General features: G+C 54.6%; 2 protein-coding genes across 2 annotated transcripts; both read right to left on the reverse strand.

Moving 5' to 3' along the window:
• Positions 1–354: 354 nt before the first annotated feature.
• On the reverse strand, positions 355–10,152 carry UBE2Z (ubiquitin conjugating enzyme E2 Z). Its single transcript, XM_075722851.1, has 7 exons — positions 9,824–10,152; positions 8,015–8,087; positions 6,021–6,208; positions 3,969–4,080; positions 3,250–3,362; positions 2,618–2,708; positions 355–774 (listed from the first exon to the last, which is right to left on the reverse strand). Exons 1-7 carry the CDS (start codon positions 10,150–10,152, stop codon positions 604–606), a joined length of 1,077 nt encoding a protein of 358 aa, XP_075578966.1. The 3' UTR covers positions 355–603.
• A 1,593-nt stretch (positions 10,153–11,745) lies between these two features.
• Positions 11,746–14,292, reverse strand: ATP5MC1 (ATP synthase membrane subunit c locus 1). The gene is made up of 5 exons (XM_075722822.1): positions 14,282–14,292; positions 13,667–13,715; positions 13,013–13,090; positions 12,564–12,739; positions 11,746–11,964 (listed from the first exon to the last, which is right to left on the reverse strand). The coding sequence occupies exons 2-5, from the start codon at positions 13,703–13,705 to the stop codon at positions 11,850–11,852; spliced, it is 408 nt and encodes a 135-aa protein (XP_075578937.1). The 5' UTR covers positions 13,706–13,715; positions 14,282–14,292; the 3' UTR covers positions 11,746–11,849.
• Positions 14,293–17,666: the final 3,374 nt, after the last annotated feature.

The following is a 17,666-nucleotide window of genomic DNA, read 5'->3' on the forward strand; positions in this document are numbered from 1 at the left end:
CAGATTCCACCACTGCTCTTTATCTTTGGTCTGTCTAGAACAGTGTCTAGAAGAAAGACATCAGGTAGATGGGCTCCACAGAGCAGAGAGGCTCCATCTCTCCCAACCCGCACAAAAAGGCTTCGCCTGGGCACACGGTGCGTGGGCCCTGTCATACCCTGGACTCATCAAAGCGCTCCCACAGCTACAGCTCCACGTTCAGCATGGCCCCAGGGAAGGGCTCACTGTCTAGGAACAGAAAAGCTGTAAAGAGGATTTGCAGTCTAGATCTCATTCTTTAATCAAATGGAACAAAAAAAAAAAAAAAAACCAAAAAACCCAAAACAACCAGTGTAGGTGTTTCCAAAAAATAACCTGATGCCACATGCTCCAGCTTTCTAGCATAGTAAGTACCTTTTAAGAGTAGCCTGTCACAAGCTTGGCTTTGTCTAGCATGAAGTCTTCTCGTTCAGCGTTATCCACCAGAGCAGTAAAAGGCGACAGAAGATATCCCGCGGTTTTCTCCGCTCTGGCATTGATTTGGTTGTCGAGTCTGTCAGGGGTACTCTAGAGTGTGAAGACAGAACATCCCCACGGCTTGGCCTCTCCGCTGTTAACGCAGCTCTAAGCTTTAGAGCAACCTTGAGTGTCTGTCTCTGTCTCAGAGGAGCTGCTCTCAGAGTCTATTTCTGTATTCTCCTGCTGGTGTTTCTCTTGCACCTTCTGCCGAATTCCTTGCAAACGCACTAATAGGGACTGATAGTCGAAGTGGCCTCTTTTTTCACCAAAAGGATCCTGGAAGAAAACCATAGATAAGCCTATTAATATAGACCATTATCCTTCTGGCAAGAGGCAGAAAGAAAAAAGCTGCGTAGTAATTGGGCAACAAATGGCCTACGATAAGGGTTAAATCCCATCTTATGACAGAGAGGCCCCTAAACTTTCCACTGTCACGGCAGAGGTTGAAGACTGAAGATCATTTCTGTTTAGAGTCTCTTTCGGGAAACCTTACAAACTTCAAAAACAGAGGAAAGGCCAGGCAGACATGGGTTGGATTTCTACTAGCAGCTTTGAAAAAGTAAACTATTTCAAAGATTTGGTCTCAGGCCCACTCCAAGGAGGCAGGGAAATCATTCCAAATGAAAGCCCCTAAAATCCAGAGGCCAAAAGCTGGACCACACTTTACATTAGTGCTACAGACCCTTTCCAAATGAAAGCATCGCTATTCTCATTTTAAATCAAGGCCCCCAGCTGAGATGTAGCCAAGTCAGAGGCAGAAAGTCTTTGGAGATGATTTAACATTTGCTGCTTTTATCCCTGTCCCAGGTCAAAGACACATTGCCAGGGCTGTATAAGGTGGTGGTGGAGTTTAGGCTGTCCTACCTGACGGGAATCTTTGGTACAAGCCAACATGCAGCCCCAGAGTTAACACCACAGCACATCTGGCAAGCACTCAACTGATACTGAGCCTGGAGTGACTTCATTTTAAATACAGGGTAACGAAGACAACAATGCCATCCCTCCAGCACACTGCGTTCATGCTTCCTGCACTACGATTTACAAGTGAGCAGAAAACAGACCACAGCAGTCACTGCCTCTGGGAACTGAACACAGCACAGTCCCAGGCCACAGTCCATAAACCCACGGAGAAAGCAACCGAGCCCTGGCTCCTTGAAGAAGAAACAAGAGCAGGCTGCACCTGACAATCCTCTAATGTCACCAAACTTCACTACACAGCCTCCAGTTCAGTACTCTCCGCAGACACAGACCTTCCTTATGGGAATTTCTCACCCCAAACATCAACTCTCCTGCTTTGCGAATGCTTTCAATTCATGAATCACACAGCCAGAGAAGGCACTGACAGGAAAAAAGGGCTCAGAGACACAAGATCATTAAATCAGCCACCTCCATCTTTTCTTAGCAGTGGAATTTCTCAATGAGTCAGACAAGAGGTGGCTGATGAGGGAGGAAGACACATCTGTTCATATGCAAATAGCTTGGCAATCTATTCTTTAAAGTCTACTTTCCTGCAGAAACAAGCCCCTGTATTCAACCTGTCTAGATGCCACTGCTGTCTTGTCACTCTTCCCCCACCCCGTCCTCCTCCAGCACCTTTTGACTCAGGCAGCCACTTTCAGTCTCACCTAACAGAACAAGGAGTGTCAAAGAAAAGTTCCTATCTGCTGTGTGAGCGAAGAAACCTCAGAAAAAGAGAAATTCTACCAGGGACCCAACAGGAAAACACTGCAATGGAGTTCAGTTGCCACCAGCACTGAATAACCTGCATGTGCCCTCCCTGCTTAACACCAGATCCACACGAAAGCAAACTGTACCGGTTCCACTGCTGAAAGAAGTACCTGCTTGCCTGGAGAGTGGCTCAGGTCCAGCACTCCGAGAAGTCTAACAGCCTTGAAAACACCGTGTGCGTACTCTGAACTTGGGGAAGGCAGTGTTTTATCCACAGGACCGTCTCCAGGTCTGAGTTTCATGGCTGATTCAAAGTTAGAATATACACTTCATAGAAAAGACCCAGATCCACGCCAGGTACCTCTACGTGCTGCACACTGTTGTTTGTCACTAACCACATACCCTTATCTAAGGCAGCGTGTTATCAACAAGACAATTGTCTGCCACCCACCTGCATTGTCTGTCCTTGGAGATAAAGTCTCTCTTTACACACCCCTTCATAGAAGTCGTAGTATTCCATGAAGGATTTCTCCATTACGCCCCTGAACGCAAAGGGAGAGCAAACAGTCAACACAAAATGGCAGTGTTACAACGGTCACATCATCCCGGGTCACCCCATCCCACTGAACCCCAGTTCATGTAATCAGTGTGGACACCCATACACGGCGTCCCAGACAACTAACAGGGCACAGCGAGGCAGGACACAGAGCAAAACGAACGGCGGCATCACTGCAGCTGAAGAGATTCTGCACATGTTTCCACAACAGCTGCGCTCCCCTCCCTCCGAGATTTCCCCCCCGCCCCCCATAAGACAAGGCACATTTATACTCAAAACACAAGTCAGAGGATGCAGCCATTGTGCACATTAACACAGCCTTTGTCGATGCACAGCTCCTGGGCTCCACACAGATGCAGCCATCCACTTCAGGGGAAACAAAATGACTCTTCGTTGGACCAGGGAGAACTTAAAGACTTGCTCTTCCCTGAAGCAATTCTCGGGGTTTCAGGAAGGGCAGCCAGAGAAGTTTATTCTGCTTCCCCACACCCACTTTCTTATGCTTCCTCCATGCCTCCTTTCCATACCGTAATGGCTCAGGACAGGGACACTTTCCTTCCAGCATGTCGCACACTGCTACCCGGATGGTCTCATGCCGAATGCACTCGTTATAGTTCTTGCTGTCCCCGGGGTGCCTCTCCTGGAAATAGAATTTGGGCCAGTGAGTCCACGCAACTGCAATGGCTCTTCGTCTCTCCTCCTGGGCCTGATGAATTTCACCGGTGCACGAACCTGCTATGGCTTTGTCTGTTCTGTGTACGCTGAGCTAATTTATACTGCAAATGAAAGGCTGGCAAGATTTTTACATGTCTCCAGAGCCTCAGACTCACACAGCTGTGGAGACAGGTCAACCGATAAGTTAGCACAGAAACCTGCCTCTCTCCGAGATGCTGGAGACCATGAAAACCTAAGCAGTTTGGTTCCTGCGTGACAGTATGTCCCAAGGAAGCCATTTCAGGATTCGTGTAGCAGAGAAATGAAGAGCCACCCCATCTCCCCGGCAACTTCTCGAATGCCTCTTGCTCTTCTGTTACCTTACACATATGCGAGCTAAGCAGCCTCCGGTTCGGAGCTGGCTTGCAACTCCCCCTCAAGCTCTGAGTAGAGGCAGAGCAAGCTGGAGAAGCCAAGCGACATAACCTACTTTTGTCCCCGTTTCCAGAATGGGATTTGCCACCAGGAGCAAGGTGGGGAGGGAAGAGACAAATAGCTGCAGAACCAGAGATGATCCACCCCAAACTCTCACCTGCTCAAAGCCGGGTTCATTGTGATAGGGGTTCTCAGTCATCAGAGACTGGATGGAGATGAGGACTGAAGAGATACTCTGTGCTGGGCTCCACGCAGGCCCGGTCCAAGTGCTGAGGCATTAAAACAGAAAACCATCAATTAACAACGCAGGACTGGCCCAGTGAGCACCATCCCTCCAACTACCAAAGATCAGAAAGCTTGGGAAACCACGTCTATACCTTACAGAAACATGACAGGAAAAGAAACAGCTGCTACAGATATAGAAAGCCCTGGACACTGAGAAAGTTTTCAAGGTCAAAGTAGTTTATTCTCTCAAACAAATAAGTACTTTAGCTTGAGCAAGACAAGAGAGGCTGGTAAACTTCACTCTGCTGCTCACACAGCCAGGGCGTCACACAGGAGTTGAGGAAAAGTAACGCTTCCAAGCATTTTACAGGGCACTTAGAGCTACGGCTATCCTCTCGCACAGCAGCCTGGAGCAAGACAAGCTACCAGCACTACCATAAGTCAAACCCAACAACTCTTAAGAACTGAAATCTGGTTTTTAAGACTCAAACAAGGCCATTGCTTGTACAGTCTGTAATGCAAACACTCAGCACAAGGACTGCCATCAAAAGCACTAACGGATGCTCTGCTAAAGGAATAAGGTGCCTGTTTCATACACGCAGGGTAGCAAAAGCCTTTGCACAGAACAGCATAAGCAGAAAAAGCTGTTCTGCTGCTTGCCCTTAATATCCTAGTTCCAGATACAGACCTGTCTCCCTGTGAGCTGAACAAGGATGTGCTGACCCACATATGCTCTTCCTAAATCCTTTCATTTGCAGCTCCCTCCATGCTTCCCATTTCCGCTAAGGCTGAGGCTCTTTGTTCACTCCTCAATAATTTTGCTTCCATGCCAGGGCTACAATTGCATGAGCAACAAAGCAGCTTGTGTGGGAGCTGCTGGGCATTCAGACCCCCGAGATACGGACATGCCCTACACATCTCAGTGCTTTGCAGGTGTTGGCATCCAACTCACCGGATGAGGAAGGCTCCTATGCTGAGGAAGGTGTTTCCCAGCACAGTGCATCTCTCTACCAGCCCCGAGGCCAGTATCTATCAGCCGCTGGGTATCAGCTACTTGGACCAGCTTTGGTGCAAGTGGCACGTGCACGGCACTGCCAAAACCATCCCAGCAAAGGCAGTCGTATAACCACATCAGTGCTCAGACTCCTGCTGCTTGATCAAATCCCTACAGCAACTCAAGCCATCACCGCCCCTTCCTCACCTGGCTGCCGTTACTACCGCTCTGCAGCAGGAGGAACTACGTACTAACACCCCAGTCCAGAGTCTCAGCAAAAGCCTGTCTTTACTGGTAACTGAAACTGTCACAGCTGGGGTTGGGAATGTCACACCATGGCCAGGGTTCCTCCAGTAGAGCCGTAAGAGCCATGCAATCAACCAGGACCTTCACGCATTTAAAAATCAAGCAGGTGAATAACAAGCATTTGCAGCGGTGGAGCCCGTTTGAACAGGCAGCATGGGAGCAGCGCTTGTAAATCACTACACCCACTGCTCAGCCCCACATACCATGTGTAGGTGGAAGCCCAGAGCAGTCAAATGGCTCTCAAGGAAGTTCTTAGCGGCTTTTAATTTTATTTATTTATTTTTAAACCCACACAGAGAGAGGAAATTAAAACCACAAAAACCTACATTCAAACAACATTAAGGATCAGGCTGCAAAGCGCAAAAGCGGAAGAAACACAGCGCTCGGGACGAGGCTTTGCAAGGGGAAGCAGGGGAGAAGCGGCAGCGTCCACTGAACTTCATGCCTCCCCCGCTTCGTCCTCAGGTGCTTTTAAAGGCAAGTTAGACTCCAATTCCAGTAGAGGACTTTGCGCTGCTTTACGACTCGGATTCTGTACACGATTTCACAGAAGCGTAAAGGTGCATCCAAGCACGTGTCTGGGGCAAGATCAGGGCACAACACACTGTGGAGGACGCGCGAGGCAGACTACAGCCTGCAGCCACCTCCTGATTTCCCATCAAAACAGCCAAAGTCTCCTCTTACCCTAGAATACTCAGGCAGACTTTCCCATTGCGGTAGAAGTTGGGGTTAAACCTCACTGTGTTATTTCCCGTTGTCATCAGTTTGACCCTTGGTGGGTGGATGGGATAATCTGGAGGACAGCGAAACAGGAACAAGAAGAAACCCCCTTCATAAGGCGTGTCAAATGGGCCTGTGATCAATGCATGAATCTGGAAAACAAAAGCCCGTCTTGCGCACCATTTCAAAATTGTGCAGTACCGTCAAATCCTCAACAAAGCCAACCGAAGGCAAGAGATCTCCACCCAGGCAGCAGCACGGAGGCAGCGTCTTCCACAAGCACACGCCATGTGCAGGCCATACTTAACCCTCCCTCCTTCCCTCGTTAGCCGGAGCCGCTGCTGCGCACTTCTCTCCCCTCTGCCACACTCAATGTGCAAAGCAGGTTTCCAGTGCGAGGTTTGGCCAGAGTCCACAACAGCTGCCTCCCATACATCTCTATACAGTCCAAACCAGACTGAATCACAGTTCAGCTGGTAAGCTCTGCTTAAAAAAAAAAAAAAAAAAAAAAAAAAGGAAAGATTTCAAATATGAAAAAAAAAAAAAATCTAATTTTAGAAAGAAAAAAAATAATCAGAATTTCTGCCAAAACTAGAGCATTCCTCAATTTTATGGTCTCATGCTGATTTGGTCTTATTAAAACCAATCACTCAATTTCCTCTGCCAGGATCAGAAATTAAGACCCTATTCTCTCCATGCTAATTACCCTCAAAGATCCCAATTGTATAGCAGGAAATCTACTCCCTTTGGGCTATTAAGGAAGCTCAACTCCCCAAGTGCTCCAAGCAGTCTCCTTTAATGATCCTCTTACCTCCCCGGGATTTCAGTTAAAAGCCCCAAGGCTGGGTGTTCTACAAACCCGCATTTCCCTTGAAGGGCATTTTGGCACTGTGAGCTACCGAGGCTGAGGGGAGCCAGAGCTGCAGGTAAGTGCCCCAGGTGGGAGCTGGCGCTGCAGACACTCCCTTTGTGCCGCCTCCAAAAACCCCGGGGCCCTAAGCCAGGCAGGCGCTTACATGGGGGGAATTTGGGGGAATCTGGGGGACGCCACGTTTGTCAGGGGGGTGGGAGAAGTGCGCAGCAGAGGGAAAACCAAAGCAACCTCACACACACACACACACCTCTCAGAAACCGGCACAGCCAGACCAGGTGACGCTGGCTGGAGGAAGGGCAGCACCAGCCAAGAAACACACCGGCTCAAGAACACTGAGCAACCTCTGCCTCTCAGCTCACTGCATTCTCTCTGAGATAATGGGAAATTCCCACTCCTGGAAAACCCTGAGAGCCAGGAGGGGAAGAACCGGGGCAGGAGAGGCGGTAGCCGTGCCTGCGTCCCTAAAAAGTGGGTCTGCTGAGGCGGCGTGGTGGCCTCAGACCCGCAGGCGACCCTGGCACCTGTGAGGACCCGGCGGGCAGCTCCGCAGCAGGACAGGGCCCGGGTGCAGGGACACATCTCGCTGCCAGCTCACAGCGATTAAACATCTCCACGTTCCACAGGCGGGATATAGATAGCACTGCTTGTGGCCAGCAGACTTTTCTCATTTCCAGCCCCTCCGAGAAGCCCCCCATGGCCAACAGCTTTCCATGGAGCTCCCTCTTCTCTAAGCTGCTCTACTGATTGTTTTTCAAGCATCGGTAGGATGAAACGAGCTGGATCAGCAGCCCACTGGTTCACAGGGCCACTACAGCAGAGCTGGCTTTATCTGTGGAAGCTCCTCGGATCCCTGTGAGGATATCTCTCCACAGAGCCAGTTTCCTCGAGAGCCTCCTCCCACTTTAAATGCAGCCCACCTCAAGGTCACCAAGAAAACCGGAGCCTAGTTATGCTCCTGCAAGACTCACCCTGACTTCTCTCAAAACATCAAGGGAATACTGCCTTTGGGCAAACCCTTAAAGCAGCCATCAGCAGCAACATACAGAGAAGCAGAAAGCTGAACCAGCTCCAAATCTTCTCTTACCTTGGTCATGTCATGGGGATCAGGCACGACAAACATTCCCGGGGGCGGTTCCTTGTAAATGGACATGATATCCCTGAACAAAGGAAACGGGAATTAGTCAAGATCTCCCTTGGCCTTCATCAGCCCTCAAGGCACAGAATGTTCTGGATGACAAATCTGTGCATGGATGCAAAGGGACAGACTTTTAAGACGGAAACTCGCAACTCGTAAAGAGCTAGACATTTTTCTTTTGCCTCTGGCTGAGCTCTTTCAGCTTATCCCCAAAAACAGTTGCGCACAAGATTTCAAGGGCACACGCAGCATTCAATGAATCAATGCACAAGGCATCGGACCAAGCGCACCCTGACCGTCTGCTGCCGCGTATTCTACCATAGATCGGCTGCGGTGCATAAAACTTCAACCATTAAATTCCCCTCAGGCAGTCGTTTAAAAGTTCTCTTAGGTGAATTTTGTGGTTGAAAGGATGCCTTTCCCGCCCCGTGTTTTCCTTCTTCACACTCAGACTATTTACAGGATTCCTTTTGCATACCCAGTCATTTGTTTTCCCCAAACATACCATGACTCAACCACCTTTGAGAACGTTACTGTTCCGACAAATTTGGGTTTAATCGGACAGCGAGTTCAAGAGCAGCTAGGATGCACATACACACGGGACTTGATCACAGCGGCCTTGTTTCCTCAGGAGCGTGGACTAAATGAACCGAAAATCACCTACAACTCCGTGCAGCATACAGATAAACCAAATGGCACCAAGTACCTTCATCACCAAAAAAACTCCCTCTCATAATGGGAGCTGCGCCAAGCTCCAGGACAAGCTCTCACTCGACCTTCCCATTTGGGAAGCAACCGGAGTTCAGAGAGGTTTCAGGGCGAGAGCAACAGGAGAGCCTCGCCTTCCTGCCTACCGTTACAAAGCCAGTGCTTTTGGCGTTTGGATTGGAAAGTGCCCAAATATCTGGTGCCATCTTTGGAAGGCGTTATAAAAGCTCTAGAACAAGGATGAGCAAGAGCCTGGCAGGCAGCGATACTTGCTCTGAAGGAAGAGGAAGAACTTGTTGAAACAGCGCCAGCACGTCTAACAATACAAGCCCGTATTCCTCGTTGTATCAAAGGCTATCAACACGTCAGGTTTAACCAGATGATCCTTTAAAGAGTCAGAGCGGCCAAACGGGTGGGCACCAGCAGGAAGAAGGATTGCTACGGGCAGCTTTAGGATAAACATCTTAACCCGACCACTGATGGGGACCGAGAAGCCTGCTCCCCTCCACATTTAGCGGCACCTCCGAGGAGCAGGCAGCGGATCCCGAGGGCAGGATCGGTGCCACGCGCCGAGGAGCTCTGCTGCCAAGTGCCCCAGCAACAGCAGACGGAGGAGGAGACCCCGGAGGGCGGTGGGTCCAGGGCTCTGGTGCAGGCGAGATCCCAGCCTCCCTCCTCGCCCAAGCGCCTGGGCAAGGAGAGTCCCGCGGCCCGGCGGGGAGCGGGGCCTGTCCCCAGGGAAGCCCCGGGACACAGGGAAGCAGCGGGGCCTGTCCCCAGGCCCGAGGCCAGGTCTCCAGGGCCGGTGGCGAGGCCCAAGGGACCGCCACCGCCTCGAGGGTACCGCGGACGAGCCAGGCGGCTCTGCCGCCCCAGGAGCCCCGGCTCCCTGCCCGCTCTCCGCCCGGGCAGCCCCCGCAGCAGGCGCCGGGGCAGGGCGGCGGGGGTTCCCCGGCCCACAGCCGGCTCGGCCCGGGGCCGCCCCGCAGGGCTGCTGCGGGAGCCGGCGGCGCGGCGCAGCCAGCGGGCCCGGGGCGGGGCGGCTCTCACCGTTTGATCCGCAGGAGGCAGGCCGGGCTGGGCCGCTCGCTGTCCCAGTCGCCGCTGACCGTGGGGTCCCAGAAGGCGGAGTGCGTGAGGAGCGCGGCCCCCGCCGCCGCCGCCGCGATGGGGGCCCCGCCGCTCCCCGGGGCGACACCGGCGCCCGGCGTCGCAGCGCCGAAGCCCGCCGCCGCCCACAGCTCGGCGGGGATGAAGACACCGGGGCTCCCCGCTCCACCGCCCGGGCCGGCCGAGGCGCCGCCGCCACCGCCGCCCGCCGCCGCCGCCGCCAGCACCGCGGCCGGGGCCGCCTCCTCGGCGGCCGGACTCTCCGCCATTCCGCGCCCGGCCTCGGGGAACGCCGCTTCCGGGACTCCGCACCAGCGAGTCCGCCGGCCAGAGCGGCCCCCGCCCCGCGCCTCCACCACCGACGCCCGGCCAGAGCGGCGCCTCCCGCGCTGCCCCCTCCCCCTGCCGGCGCGCGCTCCCCGCCGGCCACCATAGAGTCTCCCCCGGCGCCAGAGCGCCCCTTGCCACAGAGCCGCCTCCTCGTCGGCTAGAGTGTAACGCTAGGGAGCGGCGCGCCCCCTGCTGCGGTGGGGGTGTCCCGGGAGGAGGAGGCGGCGGGCGCGCAAATTCGGGGCTTTTGGGGGCGGAAAAAGCGGCGGGGGGGGGGGGGGTGCGGGGAAGGGGCCCGGCCCGGCGGCACCCGGCACCGCGCCAGCCCCGAAGCCCTTCCAGAGGGAGAATAAACGCGAGCAGCTTCGCCGCCGCGGACGGGGTCGTTTCCCCGAGCCAGCGCGCCCGCAGCCGCACCCCGCTGCCGAGAGCCCGGGGCGGCCCCGGGGCGCAGGATCCCCCGTGCCGGGTCCCCGGACCCCCCGTGCCGGGTCCCGCCGGCGTTCCCAGGAGCAGCCTGGCTGCAGGCGCGGGGATTTCTCCTCTCTGCTTCAGCCAGCGCGGCTCCCTCGAGTTGCTGTTGGTTTCGGAGCCACGTTTCTCCAGGAAGCCTCCAGCAGAGTTGTTTTAAGAGTCAAATCCTTCCCAGCCCCCGCTTTCCCCTCACAGGGCGCAAGCAGCGATTGCAAAATGAAGGAACAGAGCAGTTCCGTACCGCGCCCGCAGCCCCGGCGAGGCCACAGCCACGCTTCAGAGGCTTTCAGCACGCAGAGCAGCTGCAGTAATTCAATTCCGCATTAATTCCATCACCAAAAGCAGATAACCAGACAAGCTCCCCCGGTGCTCGCCTTGCTTAAAGGCACAGCTCTTACCACAAACTCCAAGGTCCAGGCTGTATTTTAGAGTTGCTCCTGCCTAGCATACGCCAATCGCTAAAATAGCTGAAGCACCTAACTGTTGCGGGGGGGGGGAGGGGAAGAAATAGAGCTCAGCTGTGGTCCTGTGTGTGAACTGATGCTTTGAGGAGGCACATGAACAGCGTGACCTTGAAACCAGCTCTTCTTTGCAAAAGAAACTCCAGATTACAGGGCAGCGCGTACCCTCGTGCACTCACTGGCAATTCAGTTATGCAGACACCATTAATACACCTCCAAGCACACTCACCTGCACCCATCACCTTTCTACACACCCTCTTTCAGCTGCAAAAGGCAGATGTGCAGCACTGGCAACAACAGTATGAGGAAAAAAATGCTTTGTCAGCTCATCTAGAAGTATTTGCTTTCCTAGGGCAATGCTTGTTGGGATTTTTGCATAGATTTGAGCTGTTCAAGGACAACCTCTCTTATCTTGCTGACTTCACATTAGTTTTCCTCCTCTCCCACCACCATTTCATATTCCATTTCTCCTTTATTGGTGGGTGCCCCCATACCTGGGATATCACCCTCTTCAACCAATACCTCAGCTCACCCAAGGATCTCCCCAGCACTGGACCAGAACATAAGAAAAACAAAAAATAAAGCCACCAGTTTATTTAGAGAAATCTTTTCTTTAATTGTCAGTCTGGAACGCTCCGATGGAAGTAGACTCAAACCGCAGAGGACAGAGTGATGGAAGCCGCAGCCAGGAGCAGAAGTTGTCACATAGCAAAGAGGATAAGGAATGCCACCATCAAACAGAAGAGACCCATGGCCTCAGACAGGGCAAAGCCCAGGATGGCATAGGAGAAAAGCTGCTGCTTGAGAGATGGATTCCTGTGTGTTGTACAGGGAGGGGGAAACAACAGACCAGAGAGGGGAGGGAGGAGGAGGAAAAAAAAAAAAAAAAAAAGGATCCACAGTGAGAAAAAACACCCAAACCAGAGCCCATGTCACAGAAAACCAGGATGACATCACACAGGCAACGGATTCAGGAGCACAAACTGGTTTTATAGCAGGCAGCCACAGGCTGGAATAAGCAAACCATGATTCTTCCCTGGTTTCAGGGATGCAGACACGTTGAACCCTGAAGGCTAGTGTCACCTGCCTGGGCAGCACCAAGCAACAGTTCCTGCTAACAACTAGGGCTTCACTTCTGGAGGCGGGCAGAGCTCCACAGAGCGGCTGCATCGTTCAGAAGTAAGTACAGGGTGGACTCAAACAATCCAGGTGCTTTCTAACTTATTTTCATTGAATAACGGATTATAACAACCACTTTCTATTGCAAGGAGGACTGCTTCAGTTAAACGCAGTATCTGCTTATAGACACTACACGTGTAGAGCTGGATATACATCCCCAAGAAAGCTCTACTAATCTGTTAAATTTAGTGCTGGGAGATGGGAATAAATTTAAGCCAGCCTGGCACCTTACTCACCTGGCATAGCCAATGATCAAGCTGCCAAACACCGTCCCGATACCCGCTCCTGAACCAGCCACCCCGACCGTGGCAGCACCGGCACCAATGAACTTAGCAGCAGTGTCGATATCCCTGGAAACAGCGCTGGTTTGGAACTCGCGGTGGGTCAGCTGTGGGTGGGAGACACCGGCTGGCTGTGGGATACAAGAGAATAAACATGCTAACAACACTTTTAATCATAAATACAAAAGTTGAATAAAACATGATCACCATTTATCCTCTACTCAAGGCAGAGCAAGATTAGCCAACCTTGCTAAGCCATCACCGATCTGGGCTAGAAGCGATGTCTCCGTACTAGCCATCCTCTTGGTAAATAAACTTACTCCTCCATCTCGGGAGGAACCATCATGTATCACAGGCAGCAAGCACAGAAATACAGGAGCCAGTTTACCATGCAAGAGCCTCACCTGTACAGTCTGAACCGCAGGCCTGCTGAAAACAGACACTGAAGCTGGTCTGGCCAGAGCCCTGGAGCAGCACCGGAACTGAAGCAAAATCAATTAACAATTAACTGCTGTAGCTAGATGCGTCCACACTAACCCTCAGAAAAGAGCAGTTATTTTATGAGGAACAGTCTCAGAATTTTTTAAAACATCTCACGAATGAAACAAGACTAAAAAGCAAAGGCATATGCAAACATAGGATACTTCTACTTTAGCCAGTTGGATTAAGTCCATGAGTAAACTACCACAGGCCACACACTGCAGCACGGAAGGTGCAGTATGTGCTACAGCAGCTTGGCCATTACTGCAGTTCCATACGTTTCCTTCCTGATTCAAACCTCGAATGAAAGGGGTGATTGAGTACCTCTGTGACAATGTTAGCTTATCTCAAGAGAAGCCCTTGGGCCTGCAGTTCAATGCCCATCTACCAAGACGGTAGTCACCAGAGGTCACCTTGTTTCCCTTCCTTGTTAAATGCAGGGTAAAACAAACCCCCACAATCCCATCTCAGCCAAGGGCATGCAGGACAGCATTTTGAACCAAGCACCACAGAGAAAGGCTTCACAATCACATATCCCCACTATTATTGTGCTCCTCTGGGAAAAAAAGGTGACTTACCAGAGCTGGAGAGCTGACGAGAGCCAGAGGAGCCTGCATTTTGCTTGACCTAATGCAAATAAAGGAGGGGGGTGGAAAAAAAGGAAAAGGAAATGGGCAACCCAACGCTACTGCCACCAGCCACCGCCTCCCTCTCGGGACTGACACGCGTCTCTCCTCAGCCGCACCCCCGAGCTGGGCCCGAGGCTTTTCCCCACCGGCCCCACGCACGACGCCGGGTGCCGCCGCCGCCGCCGCCGCCCGCCCTCCGTTAATCCCCGTTTGGGCGCTTCCCAGGGCAGACTCAGAGCTGCCGAAGCCCCCGCCAAGGGCCAACCAAGCCCAGTCGAGCCCCGGCGGACGCGGGGAGACGGCGGAGGGACCGACGCTTCCCGCGCCCTCCGCGGCTGCCGCCTCCCAGCGAAGGGCACGGCACGGCCGGGCGCCGTCCCCACCGGCTGCCCGGGCCCAGCGCTGCCCCGCGGCCGGCGCAGTCCCTCCCCGCTGCCGACAGGGGCCACGGCGCCCGGGCCGGCAGGGCCAGGGCAGGGCCCACCTGCGCAGGGTCCACCCGGGGTGGTGGCGGCAGCGGCGGCGGCGGCTGTGAGGGGAGCCTAGCGCCCCCGCCCCGCTCACCTTGCCGTGTCCCCCCCACGTCCTCCGCGCTCATTGGCTGCCGCCGTGCAGGCCGCGCGGCATCCTGGGACAACATCCGCGCTCCCCATTGGCTGCGGCCGAGCGAGCTCCTCCCACCAGCATCCGGGATAGCGCAAGGGGGCGGGAGGGCGGTGTCGCCACGCGGGTCGTCATTGGTTGGTTATTTCCCCTGCGTGCTTGCTGATTGGCTGGCGGCCTGGAGGTCTTCCAGAGGACCATGGGGCTGGCGGGGCCGCTCCCGGCACCATGCAGGTTACCACAGAGGCGGGGCGGTGATGGCGGCCGGCCCGGCCCGGCCGCTCTGGCCCGTGAGCCCGCCCCGCCCTTCCGAGTCTTTCCTCAAAGATAATTTTGAATATTTAAACGTTTTCCCGCTGTTTATTAAAGTGTCCGGTTCAGCCCCGGGGCCGAGGTTCAGCACCGCCGCCCCGGGGAGGGGCCCGGCTCCGTGCCCCGCTACCAGCACCCTCAGCCGCTGGGCACCGCCGTTGGGGTGCGCCGGGGGGCGGCGGGCCCGCCCGAGGCCGCCGGTGTCCGGCTCACCGGGGCGCCCCGGAGGCGGAGAGCGGCCGGAGCGGCCTCCCCCGGGCCGTAGCTCGTTACCGGCGCTTCAAGTTCCCGCTTTGCCAGCCTCCCTGAGCCCTTACCCACCTCCCCACCGGGGCCGGCACCGGCGTCCCCGGCCTCTCCCCACCCCGCAACCGGTACCGGGGCGGGGGGCACTCCCGCCCCGAACTACAAGTGCCAGCAGCGCGGCCGGGGCCGCCCAGGGGGAGGTATCCCGGCCGGGCTCCGCCTTCTCGTTCTCCACCGCAGCCGCGCAGCTTCCCGGCCGTGCTTCTCGGTGAGTGGGGCGGGGGGCGGCGGTGACGGGGACCCGGATCCCCCCCCTCCCCGGGGGGGACGCGGGGGAGCGGGGCTGCCCCGCGGCCAAGCGGCGGCGACACTTTCGCTTTCGTTTGGCGGCGGCGGAGCCGGGGGGGGTCCGGCCCGGGGCGGGGGGGGGGGCGGGGGCGGTGTGAGCAGCCCGGTCCGGTCCACGCCCGGGGACGCCGAGAGGGCCCCCCGCGGCACGCGCTGCCGGCGGCGGCGGGGTGCCCGGTGCAGGTGGGCCGCGCTGTCCCGCTGTCTGTCCCGCTGTCTGTCCCACTGTCTGTCCCGCTGTCTGTCCCGCTGTCCCACCGCGGCTGGCAGTCGTTTTCACGTGAGAAGGGGCAATCCGTGCTGTTGTACATCTTCGCAGCGCTGCAGGGCAATGGAAGAAGCAAAGAGCAGCAGCAAAAGAAAAGGGAAAAAAAAAACCCCAGAAGGTCCCCGGAGAGGGGCCGGGCCGTGGACACCGGAGCAGCGTTAGGTATTCCCGAGCTCTTCGCCCCGGCCCCGGGCTGCAGCCGGGGTGCTGGCACCCCGAGTCCCCTCGGCCTCGCTGGCGTAACAAAAAAGTGAACGTTAATAAAATGTCCTCCCCCACCTTCTACTTCCTGCCATCTTTTCCTGGAAATGAACTGCAGACTCTGCCATCGGCAGGCTCTGCACAACCTCTGGGTTTGTTTTCCTTCAAGATGACAATTATTTTCACCAAAACCATTTTTTTTCGCAGCAGAATGCATTGTTTTGCCGCATCCAGGCACCGACTGTGCAAGTTACTTTTAACCCTTGTGGCAGTAAGGGCTCGTGTCCTGTCCTGAAATGATGCAGTGACATGATTAAGGCGCTGTCCTTAGATTTATATTCTTTTTTTTTTTTTTTTTTCTGTCTGGTGGCTGTCAGGAGGTCCCTGGTGTTCAGGAACTGCAAACCGTAAGGCACGTCAGGGTAGGAAAGATCGACATCAGCCAGATAAAGGCTGAGGCTTGGGTGAGCTGTACACCATTTCCTACGCTTCACTGAGAAACCGAACCCACAGCCCTGGTCATCCTACGTTGCACCTCATCCGCACCCAGGGTCTGCCCTGCCTCCCGCTCCCAGCAGCAGGAATTCTCCATCCTCCCAAGGCAGCCTGTGTCAGTGCAGCTATCACTGCTCTTTCCAGCCATGGATACCTTTTCCTTTCCGAGCACAGCCCCACAATCCCCATCTAAACTTCTGCCTGATTTTCAGACTGTTCTTTGGCACAGATTACAGACAATCTCCTGGGTGATGCCAAAAAAAAAAAAAAAAAAAGCGGGGTTCCAGGGAGTTCATTTCCATGTGAAACTTCTGGATTGGAGTTGACCTGAAATGCTCCAGTGGGATGGGTGCTCATGATGAACTTTCCCTCCATTCTAAGGTCAATCCTTGCTCGCTGCTGCTGTCACTAAGATCAGCTGAGAAGGTTCTGCTTTGGATTCTTGGAATTGAATTGTCTGGGATTGGCGGCAGGGTTTTGCCAGCCCCTTGACAGATTGCCAGGGGTGAAGCCTGGCTGCCTGCAAGACGTAGTGACAAGAGGGTGATTTAGTGTTCTGTTTCCAGCCCTGCCTAGGCTCCTGGCAGTCGGATACGGTTCTGATCGGTGCACCCGCTACAGGTTTATGTGGTGTGATTTGTAGTGTCACAACGCGCTGCAAAGTTTTCGGTATAGATAACTCATGCAAAAGCTCTAGTGCTATTTATTGACCCTCCTGTCATGCAACATACTCATTTCGATACCAAGAATCATCTTGCGGTTTCAGCGTAAGAGTCATGAGTAGCAAGGGTATAATAGCCTCTTGACACAGGCTTGTGAGACGGAACTACTGTGACCTGCCTAACCAGGATCTCCTCCGTTCGTGCTCTTCCATGGGAGCTGAGCTTAGCAAGGTACCTCTCTTCCCTCAGAGCCAGGAGGCTGAAGATGAAAGATACTGTATTTGGAGGTCGAGTCAGTGTGTTGGATTTGAGTGCAGAAGATGGGGAAGCTGCTGAGTTTGCTTATCACCAGCATGAGTGTGTCTCGCCACGGTCGGCCAGTGAAGGTGGAGTGTGTTAGGGCTGGGGCTGCACAAGTCTTGGAGCTCCTAGCATGATAGATTGTAAGCTGCTGGTTTTGTCTTGTACTCCTGTCGGAGCGTTTCACTGATGCAGGGAAACCTCTGTTCTCCTCAAGCAATGTGCTAGTCTCCAGATTTCAGAAGAGCTGATGCACCCCCACATTAAATACATATGGTGGGGATGTGCCTGGAGTGTCAAATCACGTGAAAAACATGATGTGAGGCTGCGTGTGGGGACAGCCGGTGTTCCGGCAGGGTCTTCAAGCGTGGGATCCCACCAGCAGGCACGCATGCCTCTGCTGCTGCAAGGCACCGCTGCCTCTCCCGTGTAGCAGATCTGTAGGACAGTCAGTGGGGCTGGTTCATGGAATCCCGTGCAGGGGAGAGGCTGCTGGGCCACGCTGGCAGCCTCA

This window comes from Pelecanus crispus, chromosome 18, assembly GCF_030463565.1.
Source record: "Pelecanus crispus isolate bPelCri1 chromosome 18, bPelCri1.pri, whole genome shotgun sequence".
Classification (NCBI taxonomy): Eukaryota; Metazoa; Chordata; class Aves; order Pelecaniformes; family Pelecanidae; genus Pelecanus; species Pelecanus crispus.